Raw genomic sequence first — 26,396 nt, forward strand, 5'->3', positions numbered from 1 at the left:
TGAATACTGCAAAGAAAAACTAAATAAAGTTTAACAGTTACATTTGAACTTGTTCCTTGACCACAACAAAAAGTGAACCTATTTGCTCGCCATTCGTTTCCTAACAAACTCTTTGTATTCATCAGTGTTTTGAAAAATCAGACTGACCAATTCAACCAGTTAACCAACAAACCTGAACTGATTGTATTCATGATGCATACCTGTGATCAATTCATTGGTGTTTTCTTCAACTCCACAGGATTTCGCAGGAGACAAAGATACCGTCTTCTCTGGCACGTTCAATGGCCATGGCCCAATCCCATATGGGCACAAGGTCACCTGACATGTCTGCCATGCACTGCCCTATAAGCTGCAATCCCAGATGAAGCAACCAGTTAACCAACAAACCTGAACTGATTGTATTCATGATGCATACCTGTGATCAATTCATTGGTGTTTTCTTCAACTCCACAGGATTTCGCAGGAGACAAAGATACCGTCTTCTCTGGCACGTTCAATTGACATGGCCCAATCCCATATGGGCACAAGGTCACCTGACATGTCTGCCATGCACTGCCCTATAAGCTGCAATCCCAGATGAAGCCATTGATGAACGACAACTCCAACCTAGACGCTGAGACATGGTTTACCAAATGGAAAGCTGTTTTTGTGAATGCCGTCAAAGAATCAGATAAAAAGCCACATGCCCATCCCAAGATCGATTGCAATGGATCCATAGCTGTTTTTTTTTTTTTTTCAATTCAGAGATAGAGATTCATGCTAACTTTGGCTTCAGAGAGAGCACTTAGTGTTGCTAATTTGAGAGATTCTGGAGCAGCAATCTGTACCAGGGACAACAAGAACCAGATTTACTCCTGTCCATCTCACAGGTGATCAGAAACCAAATATACTAAGTGAGAGATCATAAAATTTGGCACCCTAGTTTACTACTACATAATGAATTTCAAATTAATAGAGAAGGTTTTCATGGTGCATTTGGTTTGTAAGAATAACTATTCTATTCCTTCTTAAATTCTCATCGAATAAACATTCTTACATAATTTGGTTTATAGTTCATGTGCTTGCATGTGATGTGCAGGTGAAGCAGAGAGAATCAAGAGTTGCAGAGGAAGAGATTTTGCTCTAGAGGGAGAACCTGACAAGAGCTTTTGGAGAGTTGACAAGAGCTTTGGCCTCGTCTCCACCCCTCAAATTTCCTACAGGAAGTTGACCGAGAAAGATGAGTTTGTAGTGCTTGCAAATGATGGTGCAACAAAACATAACATATTTCAAAATAAATAAATAATAGAAGCATTAACACGTGATGAGGAGTTTCAACTTCTTCAGGCATGGGATGTGCTATCAAACATGGAAGTGATCAAATCAGTATCATCCACGACTAAGAGAGTAGATGCATCTAAGCCTGGTGATCGAGAAAGTGGTTCACGTGTGGCTAATCAAGCACCCAACATTGAAGGTTGAATGTCTGCACTGTGATATGCCTGTTCCTTAAGCCTCCCCCTCCAACATCAACATCTAACAAGGCAACAAGACAGAGCAGGAGCGTGGGCAAAGCATCGTCCCACATACCCCTGCATGAACTTTGGAACAGCCAGAAGCAGTGAAGTGTCCGAGGTTGAGTTGGAGGAGCCTGAGTATTGGAATGCACATGAGAGGGTGAGCTGGTCCAACATGATGCCGAAGCTGCCAAGGTTTTGCCAAGGCTTTGCACTCGCACAGGAAAGCTATCAAGATAGAGGAGAATACCAAACATAATAATAAGAATCTACAGTAAGAAGAAAATTCCATTAAAAAAAAAAAAAACTAGCCCGGTGTATGAAACTCCAACAATACGGGATCATGGGGAAGGATCCATATATGCAGTCTTACTCTACTTTTTTTTTTGTAAGAGACTGTTTTCAGAATTTAAACCCGTGATCTTTTGGTCACAAAGCAATACTTTACCATTGTGCCAAGACTCCTTTTTAAAGTGAAAATTCCATTACAATTTACACAATCACATAGCAAACTAATAGAACAAAATGACCAGAATCAACTTCCTCAAACCAACAAATGATGACAAATAACAACCATCAGGTACTTATCTATCCACATCACATTTCATAATGCAGAAAGAGAGCTAGACATCAAATGATTCACACAGGAGACACAAGAGGATCTGTGCATTCTCTTAATCAAAATGTACAAAATAGCTCGAGAATTAACAATGAACAAGAACTGCGCAAATTGGTTCACCAATTCTAGAAATGTAGTCGAATCATTTGAACTGCAATATTCTAAGCATAAACGTATAATGTTGTGCATACAGAGTTTAGGTGAGCACTGTCAAATCCAAGTACACATAAAAAAGTACTTGAGGGATAACATGTTTATTGCTGATGCAAGGCATGCAAACACTGAGCATGTTCTTGTGCTTGATTGGCCTAACAAACAAAAAAGAAGAAGCAATGAGAACAAATCAACAGAAAAATTTTAGACATAAAGTTCGTTAAAGGATAAATAGTGGCTTGCCTTCGAGTCGTAAAACTTCAAAAAGAAACGGGACTTTGGAATGGACAGGTTATTCTCTAAAATATCAGAAATTCCCGCACTTAGTTTCTTATTCACATCGGGATTCAGCCCTCCAATGGAAACTAATTCACCATAAGCAGCTGGCTGTTGTGTACCACCAAACAAAATGGGTATAGATCCCTTAAGCACAACCATTACATACTGTAAACAAAAAAGTAATAATAAAAGATATAAGGTTATGCATCAGTGACTAATAGGATATCCAACTACAGAAATGTGTGGTTATTTTCCCTGTATACCATATTTGCAAGTAAACTAATATTGCAAAAACAACAAAAAAAAAAGGTTGCTTATGCCACCTATATCGGATTGGGTGTAAGGTTGTTGCCTTCGCATCATTGAAGAAGATGCAATCATGGATATTAATATTTGACAATTCATTCATACCATTTATTCTACAACCACTATTTCTTTTAAAAATCATATGATCAAATAAAAGATTCTTGAAAAGATGATAGTGATAGCTTACATAAGACTATCTCAGCATATCTGGTGTTTATATGTCCAACATGGATATGACATTGCATTAAATAATTATATAAGAGAAACAACTGTCACAGACTAACGATGCTTCACAAACCAATGGAAGTGTCAAATAAGTTCATTAACAAAAGGGAGACTATGTGGAATGCAAGTTATACAGTGTAAAGGAGTTGGATGCTTATAAACATGTGCCAAGAGATAGAATGCTACAAAGAAGTTTAGGTGGTGGCAATACATTTAATACACAATGCGCATATAGAATTTCCTGAGTTAGAAGGCAGTCAACAGTCAAAAGGAAGCTAGTGGTGCTTCCAAGTTAACTAGTCAATTGTTGCCAAATGGTGTGATGCCATTTGATCATTTGATGGAAGCTAAAAGCTCAGTCTGAGACCCACTGCCCAGGAATCACTTTTTTTTACCCATCAAAACTACTTACCAATCCCTACAAGCCTGATTGAACTTTGATACGTATTAAATGCTACTTTATTATGTATCAACTTTGTATTATGAACTAGTACCATGTATGCAGGTGAGCTGATTCTAGTCTTTCTATCCATCTATATTCAATATGTTTTATAAGAACTTAGCTTAAAGGACAATAGCAAACACTAACCAGACTTGGCCCAGTACCATGCTCGATGAGCAAGAAGGGTTAGGATTAAACAAGAGAACAAGTGAATAATCCCGTGCAATCATATAACAAGCTTCGCCATGGACTTCTTCTTCCAAGTTCTTCAGCTAGTCCCCGATGCCTATTATTATAGTCCAATAATCGTAGTTCATATTAGCTATTCTCACTTTAGTTAATTTTTTATTACCTGGTTAATTAGCAGGTATTCGGAATCTATCAACACAAGAGCCTCCTCCTCATTCCTTTTTGAAAAAGAATTGTTCCGATAAACAACAAAATTCATCAGATTTTATCGTATCTAACAGCAACATCGTTACCCATTTTCTGAAGAAAAGATAAACCTTTCCAAAGTGTGAACCGTATAGAATATAACGACTAAATCGAAGAACAGAGATCGAGTGGAGAGAGTAAGGAATCTGGGACGAACAGATTCGGGCTTGCCGACGATGTCGGCGATGGTCTTCGTTGCCTCGGATAGGACCGCTGAGGTGTCGACGTCCTCCAACCGTATGTTGGTGGAGAGATTGAGGCACGGCATCTTCTGTTCCCAACTTCTCTTCGTTTCCCTGGTAAAACCCTAAGAACCCTTACTGGGCCGCAGGAGGTGGGTCTTATTGGACCGGATGGGTCAGTCCCCGGTCTGATTAATGTCACAAAAAAGTCAAAGATGGGATAACGCTCTTCAATATTTATCAAATTTTCACCTAAATAACCTTTAAATTTTAATTAGTATTTAAATACTTTTTAAGTTAAACAAAAAGTTGTAAGGATAAATGGAAGAATAATCGATTGACAGGGGGAAAAAAAAACCTTGACAGAAGAAACAGAGCATTTGTTTGCTGTCAGAGAGAATTGTAGTAAAGTAAACAACAATATCTGCACAGATGTTCTGCATCTAGTGGCCCTTGTCCAAAACTACATCTACTGCCTTTCTATTTGAATGGTTACATGACTAATATTGTACTCCCGCTTAATGTATCCGATCACCATATCAAGAACAAGATCCGCATCCGCCTCCGGGGCGATCGTCACATGGCATGCGAGAAGAACCTTCCCTACCGTGATGGCCCAAATGTGCAACTCATGAATGGCGACGACACCATCCAGCTGACAAAGCCCTGTTTCAAGTTTGGTCGCATCTATTTGGCGCGGTGTGCTCTCCATCAAGACCTCAAGTACGTCCCTCAGCATCTTGATGGTTGTGATTAGAACGATGACCGAGAAGAAAAGTGTGCATGCCATGTCGATCGTCTTCCACTCGGGCTTCCACCATATGATGGCGCCACCGATCATCACACCTACACTCTGAATGGAGTCGCCGAGAACATGAAGGTAGGCACCGTGCACGTTGATATTTCGTGTTTTGTCTTTGCTGTGCTTTGCATGGATTAGGGCCTCATCTGACTCGTGCAATAGCCGATCCAACTGGTCCTCATCTCCTGAATCCGCTCGGGCACTGTGGTCATCCGCCGAGTGGTTGTCACAATGGCTGTGGTCATGACCATGCTCATTGTAGCTGTCCTCATGGCGACCATGGCTATGGTTATGTCCGTGCTCATGCCCAAGCAAAACAGCCATAATGATATTAACAAGCAAACCAAATGCCGCTACGCCAAACATCAAGATACCTTGCACTTCGCCGGTGTCATGGATAAGTCTGGCAATAGCTTCGTAGACTAGGATGCCAGTCAAGAGCCATATAAGTTGGATTGACACTAGAGCCCCGAGGATTTCAATTCGAAAAAATCCATACGACTGGCGCGGTGTTGCTTCCCACCCTGATGCCCAGATGGAGAACAGGGAGATGGCAAAGGCTGCGACGTCGGAAAGGAGATGTGTGGCATCTGTGAGAATCGCAAGGCTGTTCGCTTTGATCCCTCCAACCACTTCTACGGCCATGAAAATGATGCACAAAATGACAGCGATCAAAAGCTTGCGCATAGAAGCAAATCGTTCTTCAGCATCTTTTGAGTTTGTGGAATTGGAGAAGCCACATGTAGTGCCGCCGCATATCTTGTTACATGTTATGCTAGGCTCATCCCCTGACTTATCTATGCTTATATCAATGATCTGTGTGGAATGAGAAGTTTGTGGTTCCATCTGAACAAAGAAAAGAGCAAAAATATCCATCTATGAAAAGGTTCAAGGAAACAAAGGTTCAAGGAAACAAGTAATTGTTATCTGTTAGAAGTATTATTATAATAATTATCTCTTCAATTCATAAACAAAACAAAGGTACTAGACCAACAAAACATTCCAATGCAAGAACAGTGAAGCGATAGTTTCAAAGGGAAGAGAGACAACTAATTGAGCAATTTTCAGAAACATATTCCTTTTTTTCTCTCTCGCTCTCTCTTTTGAATGGCACAGAGAGGGAGTAATAAGTGTGTAGTTAATTTTCTCTTATTTGGAAAATTTCATATCATTTTTTGGGTTATTGTGTTTTCTCGCAAAAAATAAGTGTGTTGAATTATAAATAACTGAAACAATCCACGCACAGATGTGGAAGAAAAGGGATGCCAAAATGATCGCAGAAGGAAATTTTGAGGAAGAATTGTCCGCAAGAATGAGGAAGTGCGACTTCATGTTAAAACAAAAGGAAGGATTTTAGATAGGAGTAAAAGTATGAACCCTAGCATCGAGTAAATTTGCTTAAGATAAAAATCCATTAGTATGGATTTTTTAGAAGGTAGAGAAATGGAAATTTTTAAACTGACAACGAACAAATGCATCACACTATTTTAAACAATGATCCTAATTATAAAGAAGACTTCTTCCCCATCCAAATTACAGAAGAATTTCGGCGAGCAAAAAGCTCTAAACCCTAGAAGCAGATGATTTGCTCAAGATAAATTTCCAAGTTAAGTGTTTCAGAACGCGGCGAACAGGGAACTTTCAAACCGAATAAAAGGACAAACGAATCAATATTTTATATTAATCAAAATCCTAAGAAAGAAGGTTCTTCCCGATCCAAACTAGATAGATAATTGGAAAATCTAGACTCCAAGAAACAAGAAAATACAACCCAAGAAAACGTAGAAAGAGAGAGAGTTAGAAAGCTTACATCTTTTCGTCAAAGTCCGGACCTTTCGGCGATGAATCGAAGGCTAGCTATTCGATTCCTCGAGGAAGAAGGAGATGAATCGTGAAGATCCGGGAGAGGGGGAGGAGGATAAGAGGAGATAAAGGTGGCGGGCGGCGGCAAAGATGCGAAAGTGCCCGCCTCACTTTGTTGAGAATGACAGTAGACTCTTTGGAGAGCGGTTAATCCGTTACGGCGATGGCTACTTTTATGATGTCCATGGTCGCACAAAACGACGATTCGCTGATGCTCCGCCAGTCAGTCCCAGGCCTACTTTTATGATATCCAGCTCAAATAAACAAATGCCACGGCCTCAGGCCACCAAATCAAAGCTAATTATTATTATTAGCATTATATTGTTGAAAACAAAAATTCTCCTTATTTAGTACGTAGAATACTTGGTGTAGCCTTGGGTTATGATGTAGCGGTAGGATATTTAAATTATCATCTAAGTATTTGTAGTTCGATTCTTAACTATGATAAATTTATAAAAAAAATTTCTCCAAATGAAACGTACAATCAAGGGATGTTGAGCTAGGCTGTCCGCTGCGACAAGATATTCAGGTTGTCACCTAGGTATCTGCAGTTTGATCCTCAATTATGACGAATTTGTAGGATTTTTTCCTCCAAATGGGGTGCGCAATCAAAGGATGCTGAGTTTCTAGATTGTCTATCGTAAGTACTTCCCAATTTATTTTGATGATAAATAGAAAAATTTCGTAGAGTTAAACCGATCACCAACACTAACTGAGTTTATTATTATTATTTTTAAATACCTGACCTCACTTGTTGGGTTTTTCGGACCGCGAAAACTGCTTTTCGCGTCGCGGAAACCCCGAATCACCCAAGGCCAACGGATCCGTGCAAGGAAAAACCGAATGAACATACGAGTACGAGTTTCAAAATTTTAGATCTACTCCTAGATCTATGTGTTGAGAGCTTTTACCTTTGAAGCGTGCCCTCGCAAAATTCCCGCTCGTCCAAGGTACGTGACGGATCTCCAAAGTATCAAGGTAGATACTTCTCTAGTGATATCCACACGAACAAGGAGTACTCTCTAGCACTCAAGGATGGAGAAGAGAGACCCCAAGTGTGCTAGCACTCTCTCTAGGGCTCTCGGATGGGAATGGAAGAAGAAATGAAAGCAAAGAAGAGAATACAATACACTCCTCTAAAATATTACCTTTCTTCTTGGACTTCTTGGATTAATTCACTCACCCACCTTCTTCCTACCCCTTGAAACTCACGGCAACAGCAAGAGGGAGAGGAGGAGGAAGCAAGGAGGAAGAAGAATGAAGTGAATGCATCATTACACCACACAATCAAAACCCCTCCATTGCATTAGTGTGGCCGACCACACAATGTAACCCCCCATTAATGTGGCCGGCCACATTAAAGCCAAGGGGAGGGTGTAACCCCCATGAGGTGGCATGCCTCATGAGGTGGAGGTGATGTGGCAAGGATGAGTCATCCTTATGATGTGGCAATACATCAAGTCAAACTTGATGTTTCAACTTCCATTTGGTCAAGTCAAAATTGACCAATTTCTTCCTTGTTGAGTTAAATCCAACCTTTGATTCAAGTCAATTTCAATTTAATGAATCTCAATTCATTAATATAAATTGACTTAATGAATCAAATTTAAATTAGACTCATTCAACAATTGAATCTAATTGAGTCTAACTCAATAAGTCTAATTTGAATCCAATCTTTGGTGCATCATATGAACCTAATTTCCATCCACTTGTTCTTTGTGTGTGACCCAATAGGTTCTTGTTGTTGGGATCTTTCGTACTCGGCTAGAGAGGGGGGGTGTGAATAGCCGACCCCAAATTCGCTTTCTTTCTACAAATCGAGTTAGCACAGCGGAAAATACAAAGAAACGAAAGAGAAGAAAACCAAACTTTAACACAAGGATGTAACGAGGTTCGGAGATTAGGGCTCATACTCCTCGGCGTGTCCGTAAGGTGGACGAGTCCAGTCAATCCGTCGGTGGATGAGCCCCCGGAAAACCGGCTAATAGATACTCCTTGTGGGTGGAGAAACCTCGCCACAATAACTCGCAACAGCAAGATAGAATACAAGGAATACAAGAAGTAAATACAATGAATGTAACAATACAAGCTTGCCTTCTTGTCGTCGACTGAAGTCCTGGAAGCAACAACTTCACGGACGAATGCCAACAAGCAGCTCAGCCGAAAGAAGCTCACGCGGGGCTTCGGAAGTGAGCTCAACAAAGCTCAGTCAAAGCTCAAACTTCAGCAATAGAACAGAAGTTCTAAGAAGGAAAAAGAAAGAGAGAGTTCTCACAGAAGATGCCCTCGTCTCCTTATACCTGCGAAGAAGAAACAGCGAAGAAACTAGCCGTTGCGTCACAACGGCTAGAACCCTGATCGGTCTGTGGACCGATCAGGCAACATCCTGATCGGTGCTGATCGGTCCAGAGACCGATCAGGAGTCACATCGGTGGTCCATGGACCGATCAGGCTCCTCCCTGATCGGTCCAGAGCCTATCTGATCGGTCAGGGGACCGATCAGGTTTAGGCTGATCGGTCCCCGCACCGATCAGCTCCTCCCGCGCCTGTTGCCTCCTTCTGATCGGCCTCTGATCGGTCACCAGACCGATCAGATAACACACGATCGGTCACTAGACCGATCAGAATATTCGAAGTATCACTGGATCGATCACCAGATCGATCTAGTTCATGGTTTTCGCCCAAACCAAGTCCAAACCAACATCCGGTCAATCTTGACTTGTTGGTACTTCATTCCTAGCATCTGGTCACTCCCTTGACCTGCTAGAATTCTCCGCCAAGTGTCCGGTCAATCCCTTTGACCTACTTGGACTTTCCTCAACACCAGATGTCCGATCATCCCTGATCCATCTGGATTTTCCCTTGCCTGGCTTCACTCACCCGGACTTTCACCTGGCTTCACTCACCAGGATTTCCACACTGCCTAACATCCCAGTTAGGACTTTCTCACTGCCTGGCTTCACTCACCAGGACTTTCCAACTGCCTAACATCCCAGTTAGGACTTTCCCACTGCCTGGCTTCACTCACCAGGACTTTCCACACTGCCTAACATCCCAGTTAGGACTTTCCCACTGCCTGGCTTCACTCACCAGGACTTTCCACACTGCCTAACATCCCAGTTAGGACTTTCCCTCGTGCCAAGCTCCCTGCTTGGACTTTCCGCGTGCCAAGCTCCCTGCTTGGACTTTTCCCGAATCACGGTCAACCAGGTCAACTTTGACCTAAGGTTGCACTTACAATATCCCAAACACCTATTCTTGTCAAACATCAAGAATACAACTCTCTTCTCGTCAAACATCGTCAAACATCAAAACACAACTCGAGTCAGGTCAACTCGAGTCAGGTCAACCAGGTCAACCTTGACCTAAGATTGCATCAACAATCTCCCCCTTTTTGATGTTTGACAAAATCCAAAATCAAGTTAGGTTAACCCGATAACCTAACTTAGGTTTTCCAATGTTCTTCCTTGAACATTCTTCCAAAACCTACACTCTCCCCCTTGGGACATCTCTCCCCTTTTTGACACACATCAAAAAGAGGGAATCAAGGTCAAGAGTTTCTTCCTAATGAAAGTCCCATACCTTTCATTGAAACCCTTAATTTCCCCCTTGAAACTAAACTCAACACTCAATTTAGTGATAATCCCATATCACTAATCCTCGAAAGTCTTAAGGAGTAAAAACTCCCCCCTAAAAGTCAACTCCCCCTTGACAATTAGGTAAAACTCCCCCTAAAGGTCAACTCCCCCTTGACCATTGCACCAACAATGTCTTGGAGAGTTTCAAACCTTTAGAAACCCGAAACTCACTCCCAAAAACTGAAATTTCAGACACCTGCTGAAAATCAGAAACTGGCACGCACTGATCGGTCCTCAGACCGATCAGAAGCCCCATGGATCGGTCCCCAGACCGATCCACGCTTCACTGATCGCACTGGATCGTCACTGATCGGTCACCAGACCGATCAGGCCTTCCCTGGATCGGTCCGGTGACCGATCCAGCCTCTGAAATCAGAGATTTCTGATTTTCTCCCCGGGAGAAGTTCAGAAACTCACAGAAAATTACAGAAAATTCCAAAAATTACGAAACTTTGAGGATACATTCCTCATATCATACACTATCAAGGAAAAATAGTTTTCTATGAAAATAGTTTCCATTTTTCAATCTTGATACAAAGTTCAAAAACTTTGAAATAGTTCAAGTTTAACTCAACTTTGTATCACAATGTTCAATGATGAATGCTATCACTAGGAAAGCTTCATCAAGGTTTTTCAAATCAATTTTAAAATGCTTTTAAACCCTTTAATTTGGGACCATAATCTTAGGGTTAAATGTACATGACTTGTACACAAGCTTTCCCTATGATCCCCCATTTAGAATTAGGCTCATCTAGGTACAAGAACCATGCACCTTGATCCTAACTCATCATCCTAATATCTCACACACATCTAAGGTGTATCAAACACATTCAAGTCAATTTTGATGTGAGATATGAGTTTAGGTTAGCTTAATCTAAGTTCTCATGCATTTTTCTAAAACAACAACTTGATCTCCATATCAAATTGTGTTGTTTATCCTTAGATCAATTTCATTGATTATAAATGCAAGAAATGATGACATGGCATAAAATGATATCATACATAATAACATGTGCCAATGTCATGATGTCATGGCATAAAGTATGAAACTTTAACTAAGGCATGACATATAACTAACCTAAGCATTATCATGACATTTTAAATGATCATAAAATAAATATGATGTCATGACATGGCATATGGCAAACAATACATGGCAAATAGCATATAAAGGTATAGAAAATACCTAATTCTAGTCTTAGTTGCCATTTTTGATAATTTTGATCATTTTGCCATAAATTCTATATTCCTAAGTGTAATGGACCTAAAATCAAATACAAAAGATTTTTAGATCACTATGTGCCAATTAGATTGACTCTAGAAAACTCCTTAATTGAGATTGGCACATCCTAATCACCTTAGGAATAATTTTCCATTTCATTTTCAAGGCTTGATTACACCTTGAAAATTCCTCAAATGCCACCTTTTGCTATGAATAGATTAACTATCTATCCAAATAAGGTTGGCACACTCTAATCCATCTAGCGTGATGAAATCACGCTCCTAGGAACCCAATACCTATTTGAGCTCATTGGGTTCACTAAATATTCACTAGGGATGACTTCCCTAGCAACCCTCCTAATGACCCTCCTAGGCTTTAAAGCCTTGGTCATTTGGGACTCATCAAGATCAACTCTAGGGGTGACTCCCCTTGTGACCTTGGTGATGGTCTTCCTAGCCCTAGATTTTGTTCCATAATCGAATGGAACATTATGATAAGTGGGCTTGACCACTTGGGATTTAGGTTTGTGACCCAAACTTTTCTTGTCCTTGGATATTGGTTTTTGACCCTTAAACCCTAGAGATGACTTCTCCAAGTTCTTAAGAGCCTTTTCCAAAGTATCAAGTCTTGACCTCAAGACTTGATTCTCCTTCTCTAATACCTCAAACTTTAATTTATCATTTTTCTTTGAGGTATTCCTAGGCATATGTCTAGATGATTTGGGATTTCTACCTAAGTTATCCTTAACCTTAGATGAGTTGATCCTAGGGTTGACTTTCCTAGTGTTATCCTTATCTAGGCTCACATGTTTGGCACCTAAGCATGTGTATCGATTTTTATAATTATCATGCTTATCATTATTGTCAATTGCAATCAAACTACTAGCATGCATCTTACTAGTATTGCAATAATGAGCCTTAAAGGTTACCTTAGGGTTTGCCTTAGCTCCCCCTATCGATGTGCTCGTCTTCTTGTCCTTGTGAGGTTGCCTCCCCCTCGGACATTGACTCCGATAATGTCCCCTTCGCTTGCATTGGAAGCACACCACGTGCTCCTTGCCCTTGCGTGTTGGGACTCCGACTTCCTTGACCTTTGGCACCGGTGGAGTCTTCCTAACCCTCCTTGGACACTTACTCTTGTAATGTCCATACTCCCTACACTCAAAGCACATTATACGTAATTTACAAGAAATTAAATTGCTTGAGTTACCTAGGGTTGAGGATGGTTGAACGCTCTCTCCTTCATCCCTTCCGGAGGTAGAAGCTTCTTCTTCTTGCTCCAAACTTGAAGAAGAACTCTCCTCCTCTTCATCCTTAGATGTTGAGTGACCCTCAACCTCTAAATCCATGCCTCCATGATGTGAGCGACTTGACTCACTTGACTTTTCTTCATGGCTTGAAGTGGAGTTCTCCTCATGGAACTTAGCCAAGTTGTTCCACAACTCCTTGGCATTGTTGTATCCACCTATCCTACACAAAACATCATTAGGTAAAGAAAATTCAAAAATTTTCAATACCTCATCGTTGACGGTTGATTGGTGGACTTGCTCCTTTGTACACTTCTTTTTCTCCAAAAGTTCTCCTTCTTTATCCAATGGAGGAGTAAAACCTAAGTGAACACAACTCCAATTCTCAAGGTTAGTCATAAGAAAATATCTCATTCTTACCTTCCAAAACGCGAAGTCGTCGCGATCGTAGAAGGGTGGAATCGTGATGTCTTCTCCGAGTTGATCCATCTATAGCTTGTGCTCCCTCGGATGTTAATCCGGCGAAGAGCGACCTCGCTCTGATACCACTTGTTGGGATCTTTCGTACTCGGCTAGAGAGGGGGGGTGTGAATAGCCGACCCCAAATTCGCTTTCTTTCTACAAATCGAGTTAGCACAGCGGAAAATACAAAGAAACGAAAGAGAAGAAAACCAAACTTTAACACAAGGATGTAACGAGGTTTGGAGATTATGGCTCCTACTCCTCGGCGTGTCCGTAAGGTGGACGAGTCCAGTCAATCCGTCGGTGGATGAGCCCCCGGAAAACCGGCTAATAGATACTCCTTGTGGGTGGAGAAACCTCGCCACAATAACTCGCAACAGCAAGATAGAATACAAGGAATACAAGAAGTAAATACAATGAATGTAACAATACAAGCTTGCCTTCTTGTCGTCGACTGAAGTCCTGGAAGCAATAACTTCACGGACGAATGCCAACAAGCAGCTCAGCCGAAAGAAGCTCACGCGGGGCTTCAGAAGTGAGCTCAACAAAGCTCAGTCGAAGCTCAAACTTCAGCAGCAGAACAGAAGTTCTAAGAAGGAAAAAGAAAGAGAGAGGTCTCACAGAAGATGCCCTCGTCTCCTTATACCTGCGAAGAAGAAACAGCGAAGAAACTAGCCGTTGCGTCACAACGGCTAGAACCCTGATCGGTGGGGACCGATCAGTAACATCCTAATCGGTCCGCAGACCGATCGGGAAGAAGCCTTCTGTTCCGTCCCCGATCGGTCCATGGACCGATCAGGAACTCTCCCGATCGGTCCACGATCGATCAGGAACTTCGATCGGTCCGGGACCGATCGAGCTGATCGGTCCCCGCACCGATCAGCCTCTGCGCCCGCTCTGTTCGCTTCGATCGACTCGATCGGTCACCGATCGATCAGTTATCACTGATGAGGCTATCGATGTATTCGATCGGTCACCGCACCGATCGAATATTCGAGTATCACTGGATCGATCACCCGATCGATCTAGTTCATGGTTTTCGCCCAAACCAAGTCCAAACCAACATCCGGTCAATCTTGACTTGTTGGTACTTCATTCCTAGCATCTGGTCACTCCCTTGACCTGCTAGAATTCTCCGCCAAGTGTCCGGTCAATCCCTTTGACCTACTTGGACTTTCCTCAACACCAGATGTCCGATCATCCCTGATCCATCTGGATTTTCCCTTGCCTGGCTTCACTCACCCGGACTTTCACCTGGCTTCACTCACCAAGATTTCCACACTGCCTAACATCCCAGTTAGGACTTTTTCACTGCCTGGCTTCACTCACCAGGACTTTCCAACTGCCTAACGTCCCAGTTAGGACTTTCCCACTGCCTGGCTTCACTCACCAGGACTTTCCACACTGCCTAACATCCCAGTTAGGACTTTCCCACTGCCTGGCTTCACTCACCAGGACTTTCCACACTGCCTAACATCCCAGTTAGGACTTTCCCTCGTGCCAAGCTCCCTGCTTGGACTTTCCGCGTGCCAAGCTCCCTGCTTGGACTTTTCCCGAATCACGGTCAACCAGGTCAACTTTGACCTAAGGTTGCACCTACAATATCCCAAACACCTATTCTTGTCAAACATCAAGAATACAACTCTCTTCTCGTCAAACATCGTCAAACATCAAAACACAACTCGAGTCAGGTCAACTCGAGTCAGGTCAACCAGGTCAACCTTGACCTAAGATTGCACCAACACTTGTAACATTGGCAATGTTTCTAAACTCCTTTAGAAACATAAGCAATGAGTGACATCTATCAATACATCATTGCTATCCAAGTTACAAGAAATGTTGAGATCCAACATCACCTTGTGACTTCTAATTGTGACTCCTCACAATATGTGACAAGTGTCCTTCTATCCTAGACATCTAGATTGATCAATATGAGGTATAGACCGTGTCATCCTCTAATCAATCTAAATCTTGAACTCCAAGTAGACTCACTCGATCAAATGAGCTCAACATCTAATGTTGACTCATTTGGGCATGGCCATGCACTTTGTGGTCTCACTCTATCAAGAATACCGATGTCGCTCCCGTCATATGGGAGGGATAGATCTCATCTACATCACTCACATCCATCTACATAATTCGTTATATACCCAGTAATCGCCTTTATAGTCCACCCAGTTACGGGTGACGTTTGACGAAACCAAAGTACATAACTCCTTATGTAGGGATCCATGGTAACTTCAGGTCTAAGGACTAATAGTCATACTAATAGCCACATGAGAAAGTATATGACACTTATATAACGATCCATGATACTTTCTCATGGCGGGTCATTCAGTACACATTCTCCAATGTATACCCATGTGTCAGCTTGATATCTCTATATCCATGACTTGTGAGATCAAGTCATCGAGCTGACCTACATGCTAGTCTTATTGCATTAACATTGTCACTGAATGTTAATACTCGACTAGGAATGATTTAGAGTAGTGTTCCCTATATCATCTCACTATCGATTCAACTAATCGATTGATATAGGTATGAACCTTCTACTCAAGGACGCTATTATACTTAGTCTATTTGACACTAATACAAATAAGTATAATAATCAAACAAATGCCTTTATTAATATACAAGAATATGATACAATAAGTCCATACAATCATCAAATGATTGGCTCTAGGGCTCTAACTAACATCACTTCACTCTGATATTAAGAGCATCCCCTTAGAACTCTTCGAGAGTTCAGATGTGGGAGGGAACTCCCTCCCTCAAGTCATTTGCTTCCATTGTGGATGTTCTAAAAGGCCAATAATTTTTTTGTCTTCCCTTAAGACACTTTCTTAATTTTTTACAGTCCAATTTTAGCGAATTAAAGAATAATTAGTCTGAATTGAGTCATCCAATTTAAATTAACTCATCCTAAGCTGCTTAAATTCTCAAATTCCTGAGTTGCCCAAGCTCATGAGTTCTTGAGCTCTCTATTTTAAATTGCCCGAGCTCCAAGTTCCTCATCTGCTCGAACTCCCAAATTGCTTGAGTTTTCAAGCTCTTGACGATTGTCCATATAACCCTAGGCATAGCTTCCCATCTCGTTTGCTCCTAGCCTTATAGGTTGATCTCGTCTGAAAATGGAGGAAAATGGACTGTTGATGAACTACTGGAATGTGGAACAGGAATAAGACATTGACTAAAGAATTCCAAAAATCACCTGCAACCACTAGTAAAAGGAGAGAAGTCGTCAATAAGCGAAAAGGGGGTCCGTGGTGTAGCTATTTCGATAATCAAGTCAAAAAATAGTGAGAGCAAAACAGTGACACAAAAAATGAAAGTATGAGGTGTGAGCATACATGCGCACACGTATCCGTACTAGTGGAAAAGGATCATCTTTTGTAATATCTCACAATCCCCGTATTTAATGAGACATTATCTTGTTATCAGACAACTTGGCTCATCATAATAATTATATTATATCTAGTAGTTACATCATGGGTATGAGGAGAGTGTATTGTGTATTTGTACATAGATATGATCTTTTGACTCTCTGACAAATCTACGTGATGTATTAATGAAAAAAGAGGCTCATGGATCGGAAGGCCTATTAGATTGTAAATTGGAAGATAGATCCCACGTAGAGAGCTCACTCTTTTATGAGACCTAAATGAGCCATGGCGATATCCCAAGAGGGAGTAAAGTTCTATGGGTGATCTAACAAATCAGTGTTGGTTCTTTTATAGTCAGTTCGATTGGTGGTAGCCGATTGGGAAAGAACGAGGAATAAAGCTTCGTGCGGGTCCGGTATAACCGGGAGTGGGGTCCATAAAGAGCATGTCTGATTGATGACAGTTGATCAAGAGAGAACGAGGAGCATAGCCTCTTGTAGGTCTGACAAAGCTGGGAGTATGACCCATAGGGAGTCTATCTGATCAGCGACAGCCAATCATGAGAGAATAAGGAGCAATGCCCCGTGCGTGTCCGACAGAACCAGGACTGGGGCTCGTGGAGAGCATATTCGATCAGTGGTCGTTGATCGGGAGAGAACACGGAGCAAAATCCTATGTGGGTTTGGCAGAGCCAGGAGTGGGGCCTGTAGAGAGCCTATCACATCGACGACAGTCGATCATGAGAGAATGGGGAGCAGAGGCCGATGCAGGTCCAATAGAACTGGAAGTGGGCCTATAAAGAGCCTATTCGATCGACGATAGCCGATCGGAAAAAGAAGGTCTTGCTAAGTCAACTACTCAACTTTTTAACCTATCTTGAACTTTGACTGCTCGTTGACTCCTGACCCTACTGAAAGATTCTTTTCTATTCACAGCATCATAGGTCAAACCTAGAACCTAGAGTCTGTCCTAGGCGCTCTCTCTCTAGATATATGCACAGAGACGTGCCCCGTACCATTTGCTTTGAACATGATCCTCATATTATACCTAGCTAGATATATCATATATATCCCTGGAAAAAGAAGGAGAATTCCACTCTCCCTTTAGTGCATTCTTACATTCTCTTATACCTTTGCATTTTTTTTACATCTACCATTGTGTAATTTAACAATTGAAGAGGCCATACTTACCCAGATGATTAAATAGATCCACTAGCTAGATGACTTCCAAGAGATTCAGAGGTTAGTGAGAGGAGTCGCACCATGTAGGGAAATTTCCTTCTCAATATAAATTTTAGCTTAAGAGTTATTAGCTACTTTCAACCGCCACTGATGGGAGAATACAACGGTTGCTCTAACCCTACTCAGACGAACTGAAGTGTCAGTCTTCCTAACAACCTATAGTAGTTCAACTTGTTAAAGAGGAACACTCTCACACCAGTTTGCTAATAGAAAGAAGTATTAGAAGCTGATTGTAATGGTTCTATATTTTTATAATTAATAAAAGCTAAACATGTTTGCATGAAATTTTTTATCTAATAAAATCATTAGTTTATTGAATGTAATATATACATCATGAATAATAAACTTAAATTAAATCCGTATGAAGTTAAGCATGAGATATTTAATTAAAACATCACTAATGCGCCATGAACATTATAATTATGTCAGTCTAATTTGGAATATGGAGACATCTAGGTGAGGCATTTATATATAATGAAATTATGTAGGACTAAGACCGATTTAATTAGACATTTCACAATAAATTTTGTTATTTATATATGAAAATATCTTAATCCAAAAGTGATTATAGACTCCTATTCATTTCAATGTAATTTTTAATTTACTTGTTTAAAGTTTGCAATTGAGTATGCTCAACACTTGCATTTTAGATTTGTATTTGAAATGAATGATTATAAATATAAATTCACAGGCTTAGAATCCATTCCTTTTCAAGGGAAGTAGAAACATGATTCTTTCATTTATTAATTCTGGAACTAAGTGTTACACCAAACTAATTTATAATTAGATTATAAATTAAACCTTTCATTAGTTAATTGATAATAAATGGGGATAAAAAGTAATGAAAAGGTAAACAAAAAATCTTTGACTTTAATTTTGAATGGTATATTTTATAATAAAGGAGAGTGCAATTCTATATGTATAGTGGAGTAATAATGAAATTAATAAGTTGGATAAATTAATTAAAGAGTTTAATTATTTATCTAATTTATTAGTCCTCCTTACTCTGGGTCGATAGTCCCTAGAATTCAAATAAAAAGACAGGCTAAAAAAAATATAATTTAGAAATTTTAAGTGAAGATGGAAAATGATCTCCATAATTTCAAGGGCTTGGAAATAAATATAATGTGGATATTAATTAAATTTAATATATAAATATAAAATAATTATATATTGTGGATAATTAAAGTAATATCCAAAAAAAGATGTCAATAATATCTTTAATATATTGGGAAAATATATTATATATTATTTGACAATCCAAAGATAAGTTTTATGATTTAAAATTATCAGTTTCGATGGGATTTAATCGATCAATTAAGCAGTCAATGATTTGATAAATTGGAGTATAAATAACGATCCTATTTAATCGATAAATTAAGCAATCAATGATTTGAGAAATTGGAGTATAAATATCCCACCTTGCCTATAAAAATAAAACTCTAGGCTTTCTAAGTGTTGAAAGTAACATAGAGGAATTTAATTGATCAATTAAGCAATCAATGATTTGAGAAATTGAGGTATAAATAAACACCTTGCCTAAAAAAATAAGACTCTAGATTTTCAAGTGTGGAAAATAACATAGAGGATGGAATTGGTTTTCCAAGTTTTATATATTTCCCAATACACTAAAAGGATATATATATAGAGAGAGAAATGTTATGTTGGGCGACACTTTATGCGCGACCGTAAGCGATGCACAGACGTGGCACCGCCAGCTCGATTTCACTACAAATAAAATAATCTACAAAAGTGACTCTCTCCCTTTCTCGCCTTTGTTCAAAATTTCGACGGCGTTTATTACTAAAAATAAAATCTCCCTCGCCGCTCTCTCTCTCTCTCCCTCCCTCTCCCTCGCCGCTCTCTCTCCCTCGCTCCCGGTCCCCTCCGGCGTTCGTCCTTCGGGCGACCTTACGTTTTCCCGGAAAGTTCAATATTTTTTGTTTGGCTCGCCGCTCGCCCCCTTCCCTCGATCCCTCCATCGAAACTCGTCCCTCGCGCTCCCGGCCGGAAAGTTGCTCCGGCGTCTTCAATCGCAGGTCTACTGTGAGATCCTACCACCTCACTCCAATTTAATTGCTTAATCCACACCGTTATTAACTTGTGAAATCGGTATAAAAATAGCTATAATAATTGTATAAAGATGCACCGCGGCTTTGCTCCCATTTCTAACCGTTGCATCAACTACTACGACTGATGAAACCGTGCTTGTAGGATATGACTTGGATTGGTCGTGGTAGAAGGTCGGAAGGACTTATGCTACGACCTGGATGGTCGACGGCTCCAATAACCACCTGCTCTCCGGTGGATTTTCATTTTGCTGCTACAAGGTGTAGCAGCTTCATGGGGAGGAAGCTGCTACAACGTGTAGCAGTTAACTATGCATGAAGCTGCCACACCTTGTAGCAGCTGACTTGATATTTTCTAGCAGAGATTAACGTACTCGGTACCCATAGTTTTCATATTGTCTTTATCAACCCGATTCAAAAATTATTCTTAAAACAAATTTTCACTGCTTCAGCGCCTTTCCTGCTACAGATTGATTGGAATTCTCTCTCTTTCGCTCCCTCCGTCTCCCTCATCTTCGTCGAAGGTCGTTCGACTGACCACTTGGGCCCCTGCCGGGAAAGTGAAAGGTCGGCTGCACCAATCGCCTGCTCTCCGGTGGACTTTCATTTTGCTGCTACAAGGTGTAGCAGCTTCATGGGGAGGAAGCTGCTACAACGTGTAGCAGTTAACTGTGCATGAAGCTGCCACACCTTGTAGCAGCTACCTTGATATTTTCTAGCAGAGATTAACGTACTCGGTACCCATAGTTTTCATATTGTCTTTATCAACCCGATTCAAAAGTTATTCTTAAAAAATTTTTCCACTGCTTTAGCGCCTTTCCTGCTACAGATTGATTGGAATTCTCTCTCTTTCGCTCCCTCCGTCTCCCTCGTCTTCATCGAAGGTCGTCCGGCTGACCACTTGGGCCCTTGTCGGGAAAGTGAAAGGTCGACTGCACCAACCGCCTGCTCTCCGGTGGACTTTCATTTTGCTGCTACAAGGTTTAGCAGCTTCATGGGGAGGAAGCTGCTACAACGTGTAGCAGTTAACTGTGCATGAAGCTGTCACACCTTGTAGCAGCTACCTTGATATTTTCTAGCAGAGATTAACGTACTCGGTACTCATAGTTTTCATATTGTCTTTATCAACCCTATTCAAAAATTATTCTTAAAAAAATTTTTCACTGCTTCAGCGCCTTTCCTGCTACAGATTGATTGGAATTCTCTCTCCTTCGCTCCCTCCGTCCCCCTCGTTTTCGTCGAAGGTCGTCTGGATGACCACTTGGGCCCCTGTCGGGAAAGTGAAAGGTCGGCTGCACCAACCGCCTGTTCTCTGGTGGACTTTCATTTTGCTGCTACAAGGTGTAGCAGCTTCATGGGGAGGAAGCTGCTACAACGTGTAGCAATTAACTGTGCATAAAGCTGCCACACCTTGTAGCAGCTGACTTGGTTAGTCGGATTTCTAGCCCCTCTATTTTCTAGCATAGATTAACACTACACTTTAGCCATAGTTTTCATATTGTGCATATCAACTTGATTGAAAAATTATTTTTGATGCATGACTTTTCGCTCTTTCAGCACCTTTCCTGCTACAGGATGATTGGAACATGTATAATTTTTTATGCTTTTGCAGGACCATGTGTTTAGGTTTGCTGCTACACGGTGTAGCAGCTTCCTAGACTAATAACTTGCTACACCTGTTTGTAGTTGTATATCATATTGCTTAAAGGCGCTGAAAAAAGTGATATGTGATGCTGCATCGGAATCCCTTTGGTTTGTAAAGCGTTGTAGCAGCTACTATGACTAATAACTGCCACACATTGTAGCATTTACATATACATGTAGCTTCCACAACTTATTGTATTTACCCAAATTTGTATTTCTTTGTTATTGTTTTATTTACCTTTAAAAAGTTTGTAAGTAACTTCCATGTTTCAGTAAATTATAATCTATTGGATGTATGTGTGTAGTGCTTACGGCTAGTAAAACTGTCAGACGTTGTAGCAGCATGCTACCTCGTGTAGCAGCTCTTAATGAGTATAAATATATTTGGTATTAATACATGTGACCGGTGTGGCCTTAGCAGATCATGTCACGTCACCGAATTAGATTCTACATCGTATATCAGCTAATCCTCACTAATTGCCATATAGTGTAGCAGCTAATATGCGCTCCATGTGGAAATGATGGATCAGTGATATGTGCAACAATAACTTAATCCGGTGTTTACAAATAGAGTAATATATGGTAGTTGCCGCTACAAAATGTAGTAGCTACTTAGTACAAGGATAACACGTTATAGCACCCATACATTTCACTAATATAATTACCTGAGAAAGTAATGTCAAAACATTTACATTTCGAGGGCATGTTCAGATATATTTTGCACAATGTTCAATACCTCTAGGATCGCCTGTATTACCCTCTTCAAGTTAGAGACTAGAGAGTGGTAGTACCTATCCTCAGAACGGAAAGGGCAAGGTGTTAGATCCTACAAGATTAGTGCAAAAATTATAAGATAAATATGCGTCCAGATTGAGTCATATAGGTACACAAAAACATGATTGTACCAGCTATAGATGCCAAATCTTCTTCATACGATTCGTCGTCGTTGGTATTATCCTTCTCTGTAGCATTTGATCTGGAAATTGTATAGTTATTTACTATATTATTTTTGGATGATATAAATTGTTATGCGCAGCTAAATATGTATGATCTAAGGCGATAACTAATGGACACATACCTCTGCTGTAGTAAAGGACAATTGCGCTTGTCGTGTGAGACACCTCGGTGGCCGCATCCACGACATAGCCTCGCTTTTGAGGTTGTTGTTTCTTTTGACGATTTCAATCGTTTTCCACACCCCTTTGCCCTCACCAAAGAAGGGTCAAAAATAGAGGGCCCCCCATCGATGCTTTGGCTTCTTTGACTTTGGTTGTCATTTTTACTGCTAATGTTAAGATCTTGAAGTTTACTGTATATATAATCGAATTGATCATCCAACATGTTTGTCCCCTCATCAGTTAAAGATGCAACATCAATAACTACTGAAGCTTTATAGGATAGCCTAGAGTGTCTTGCCATCAACTTCACATTTGGAGTGTCGATCGAAGTTTGCGCACCAAAGTCATAGATTGCCCCCACCTTGTCATTTCTTGTCCATCGGTTGAGTATGTACTTATCAGGCAGTAGAAACACTTGGTTGATACGGAAAAATGCTAACATATGCCTATATGGAATACCTTCAAATTCAAATTTACTACAACTACACGATATGTAGTCTGCAAGTTTGTCATGTGTGAGGACCCTTGGCTTTGCAGATGAACCACTTTGAAAATTCATGACATGGTAACCCACTAAATCACCAACCATAGATGCTTGTTGCACATAATAACCATGACTCACAGTCATTTCACTTTGAAAGTCCAACCATTTTTTTTTGATGTACACCCTGACCATTTGATATTCCATAGGCCAGTTTGTCTTAATCTTAGGTTGCTCGACCATATCAATATGGTCGGCAACTAACTCATTGTGTCGTTGGTGTCGCAATGCTCTATTAAAATGTGTGATAAAATCCATCAATGAGTTCTTATGTGATACATACTTCTTGAAAAATGAATGTGAGCTTTCAGATCGCTGACTGCTTGACATTCCAGCAGAAAAAACATGGTTAAAAAATAATGGGACCCACCTTTGTCTTATTTCATACATCAATGTTAACCAATCATTGTTCTCCAATCCAGAACACCTGATAACTTCTTCCCATGTCTTCTCAAATTCGGTTGGGGATGAGGAGTTAACAATTACATCCTTTGTCGTTTGATAGTAGTTACGAAAAGTCAAGGGGGGTAATTTATCTTGAAATTTATTGAGTATGTGCCACAAACAATACCGATGCACTGTTTGAGGTAAAACCTGGCCAATGGCCTCCGTCCACGCTGGATCTTGATCGGTAATAATCACAGTTGGTGGACCTTTAGGCATTGCTTCAATGAACTTTGTAAGCAACCAAACAAACGACTCAGTTTTCTCATCACATAAAAAGGCACAACCGAATACGATGCTCTGATGATGATGATTAACTCCTATGAAGGGTGTGAAAATCAACCCATATTTGTTGGTGTTATAGGTTGTATCAAATACAACAGCATCACCAAAGACGTTGTATGCCCTCCTTGATACATGATCCGCCCAGAAACACCTAGTGAATCTTCCTGTTGAATCAATCTCATAAGCATAGAAAAAGGTGAAATTCTTCTCTTTCTCAGTCGCAAAAAACTCAATCAGTGTTTCAGCGGCAATTCCCTTTTGTTCATCCCTTAACTCTCTCTCAAAGTTTCTAATATCCCGTTCCGTGTAACCTAGAAACTCAGGGCCTCCAGAATCTATCTCCAATAATCGGACTTGTTGACAAGTTGGGATATTAGCTTCTACAAACTGTTGCGTCAAAACTTTCTTGGCTTTAGAAACATGGCGATGTGAGCGGAGCAAATGCACCTTCGAAGGTGTTGAGAGTGGATGATTATGACTTTCCAAGAATTTAGTGACAATCCAATTTGCCCCGGTCTGTTCTTTAACAAGTGATAGTTTTGCCCTACATCCAGTCCTTACTTCCCCACGTGCTCTTTCCTTTACACTGTCAACTTGAGCAACTTTTTTTCGTTTTTCATCTGTATGTCCTTCTTTAAAGCATACAAATTGTTTCCATCCAACTTCATTTGTCCGCTTATTCTTCTTACTGTTGCCTAATCTTGCACTAAAGCCGATTCATGTGCATATTGATTATAGAACGCGAAGGCCTCCTCCAATGATGGAAATTCCATCTCAATCTGTGGTTTTCGATCTTCCCCCTCTTAGGGATTGTATAGGTGAGGACCCTCAGAGGTGTCTGCCATTGCTAGAGGATGACATATTTAGGACCGATTGTAGGTATGAATTACAATCAATGATGATGACTAATTATGCTAATATATTAGATTGCGGAAATGGTTATATGATCGAAGATATAAGTACGATAATCTAAAAGGCGAAAATATTCCATCTGAACCCTTACCGTCGTAACCCTATTACCAAAGTGAATAGTCAAACTAACTTACAAAAGTCGAAGAATCGAAGGCAGAAACAAGATGTCGTAGTGAGGTTGGGGGGAGCTGTGACGGTCCCGACGATCGAACTTAAGATGGGAGAAGCAGTTTCTATAGATTAGCTGATACACTCAGTAGCAGTTTCTATAGATTAGATGCTACACATTTTCGGAGAAGGCACCGACCGTGAGCTGCTGATTTCTTTAGCATTTAATTCGAATTAGTTTCTAGACATTGTAGCAGCTACCCCCTATATGGAGATGCAACTCGTGTATTGGTTACTGTCGATTCGATTCTCTTTGTAGCATCTACTCTCCTACATAATATATACAAGGAAACAATTAGTATGCTTTTCGCCTTTTCTAGATACCTCACAGAAATCAGAGTAATGACATCAGATAGTTGGCAGTACTTGTAACTTGTTACAACCGTAACTGCTACAACAATAAGTTATAAGTTTTTTGTCAGCCGTAACTGCTATATCATCACCTTAAGTAGATTTACATTTCTCCAGCCTCAACCATTGCTACATTAGTGTAGCAGCTATAATGTTGTAGCTGCTACAATGTGGACCTAATAGCTGCTACACTTTTTGCCTTCTGGTAGTTTGTTAAGAGATGATGCGACACTCTGTCGCAGTTCCGGCCGAATAGCTGCTACACTTTGAAGTAGCCAACGCCCAACGGTCGAACAAACTATTTCGTACAATTAACATCTTAGAAATATAGTTTGGAAATAAATTTTTACAAACCTTGACACCTCCAATAAATATACAGACGGACGTGGTCTGTGTTGGTTTAGTTACAGACCAGTAACTGCTACACCTTAACGTAAGTTAAAATTATTATCACTGACTTCTCCCGGATGTGTTAATATTGGAAGGGTAATTAAGTTCCTACAATGGTGTTTCTGTCTGCCACAACGTAGCTGCTCCAGCGTGGACGTCAGTTCATGAGGTCGCGTGCTTGTTCAAGTATGCATTAGTCTACTTGAATATATCAGTTCATGCTTCTACGATACACTTACGACACAAAATGAGAATAATAAAATTAAAAAAAATTTCATGTGGTTAACAATATATTGTAGTAATTGCTACATAATGTAGTAGAACTTGGATAACAATGTATGACACCCGTACATTGAATTATTACAAAGACAAGAGCTAATAATGTTAATACATTTACATTTTCATTGCATCAGTGGTCATATATTGACCAGTGTTTAAAACCTCCAACAACACCTACTGCTCTCATACCAGCAACGTCAT

At 40.5% G+C, this 26,396-nt stretch overlaps 3 protein-coding genes across 5 annotated transcripts; all 3 read right to left on the bottom strand.

Moving 5' to 3' along the window:
• Positions 1 to 737: 737 nt before the first annotated feature.
• Positions 738 to 4,269, bottom strand: LOC121996296 (macrophage migration inhibitory factor homolog). 2 transcript variants are annotated; one of them, XM_042550215.1, is made up of 4 exons: positions 4,113 to 4,269; positions 2,512 to 2,712; positions 1,136 to 2,423; positions 738 to 821 (listed from the first exon to the last, which is right to left on the bottom strand). In XM_042550215.1, exons 1-3 carry the CDS (start codon positions 4,221 to 4,223, stop codon positions 2,370 to 2,372), a joined length of 366 nt encoding a protein of 121 aa, XP_042406149.1. In that variant the 5' UTR covers positions 4,224 to 4,269; the 3' UTR covers positions 738 to 821; positions 1,136 to 2,369. The 2 variants fall into 2 exon arrangements, with proteins under 2 accessions (XP_042406149.1, XP_042406150.1); XM_042550216.1 differs by having other exon boundaries at positions 1,037 to 2,423.
• A 337-nt stretch (positions 4,270 to 4,606) lies between these two features.
• Positions 4,607 to 5,785, bottom strand: LOC121993890 (metal tolerance protein 1-like). Of its 2 annotated transcripts, none has more exons than XM_042548156.1 (2): positions 5,170 to 5,785; positions 4,607 to 5,121 (listed from the first exon to the last, which is right to left on the bottom strand). In XM_042548156.1, exons 1-2 carry the CDS (start codon positions 5,783 to 5,785, stop codon positions 4,607 to 4,609), a joined length of 1,131 nt encoding a protein of 376 aa, XP_042404090.1. The 2 variants fall into 2 exon arrangements, with proteins under 2 accessions (XP_042404090.1, XP_042404089.1); XM_042548155.1 differs by having other exon boundaries at positions 4,607 to 5,057; positions 5,091 to 5,785.
• A 16,610-nt stretch (positions 5,786 to 22,395) lies between these two features.
• On the bottom strand, positions 22,396 to 23,414 carry LOC121994757 (protein FAR1-RELATED SEQUENCE 1-like). Its single transcript, XM_042548685.1, has 3 exons — positions 22,786 to 23,414; positions 22,626 to 22,683; positions 22,396 to 22,533 (listed from the first exon to the last, which is right to left on the bottom strand). The coding sequence occupies exons 1-3, from the start codon at positions 23,412 to 23,414 to the stop codon at positions 22,396 to 22,398; spliced, it is 825 nt and encodes a 274-aa protein (XP_042404619.1).
• Positions 23,415 to 26,396: the final 2,982 nt, after the last annotated feature.

This window comes from Zingiber officinale, chromosome 6A, assembly GCF_018446385.1.
Source record: "Zingiber officinale cultivar Zhangliang chromosome 6A, Zo_v1.1, whole genome shotgun sequence".
Taxonomy (NCBI): Eukaryota; Viridiplantae; Streptophyta; class Magnoliopsida; order Zingiberales; family Zingiberaceae; genus Zingiber; species Zingiber officinale.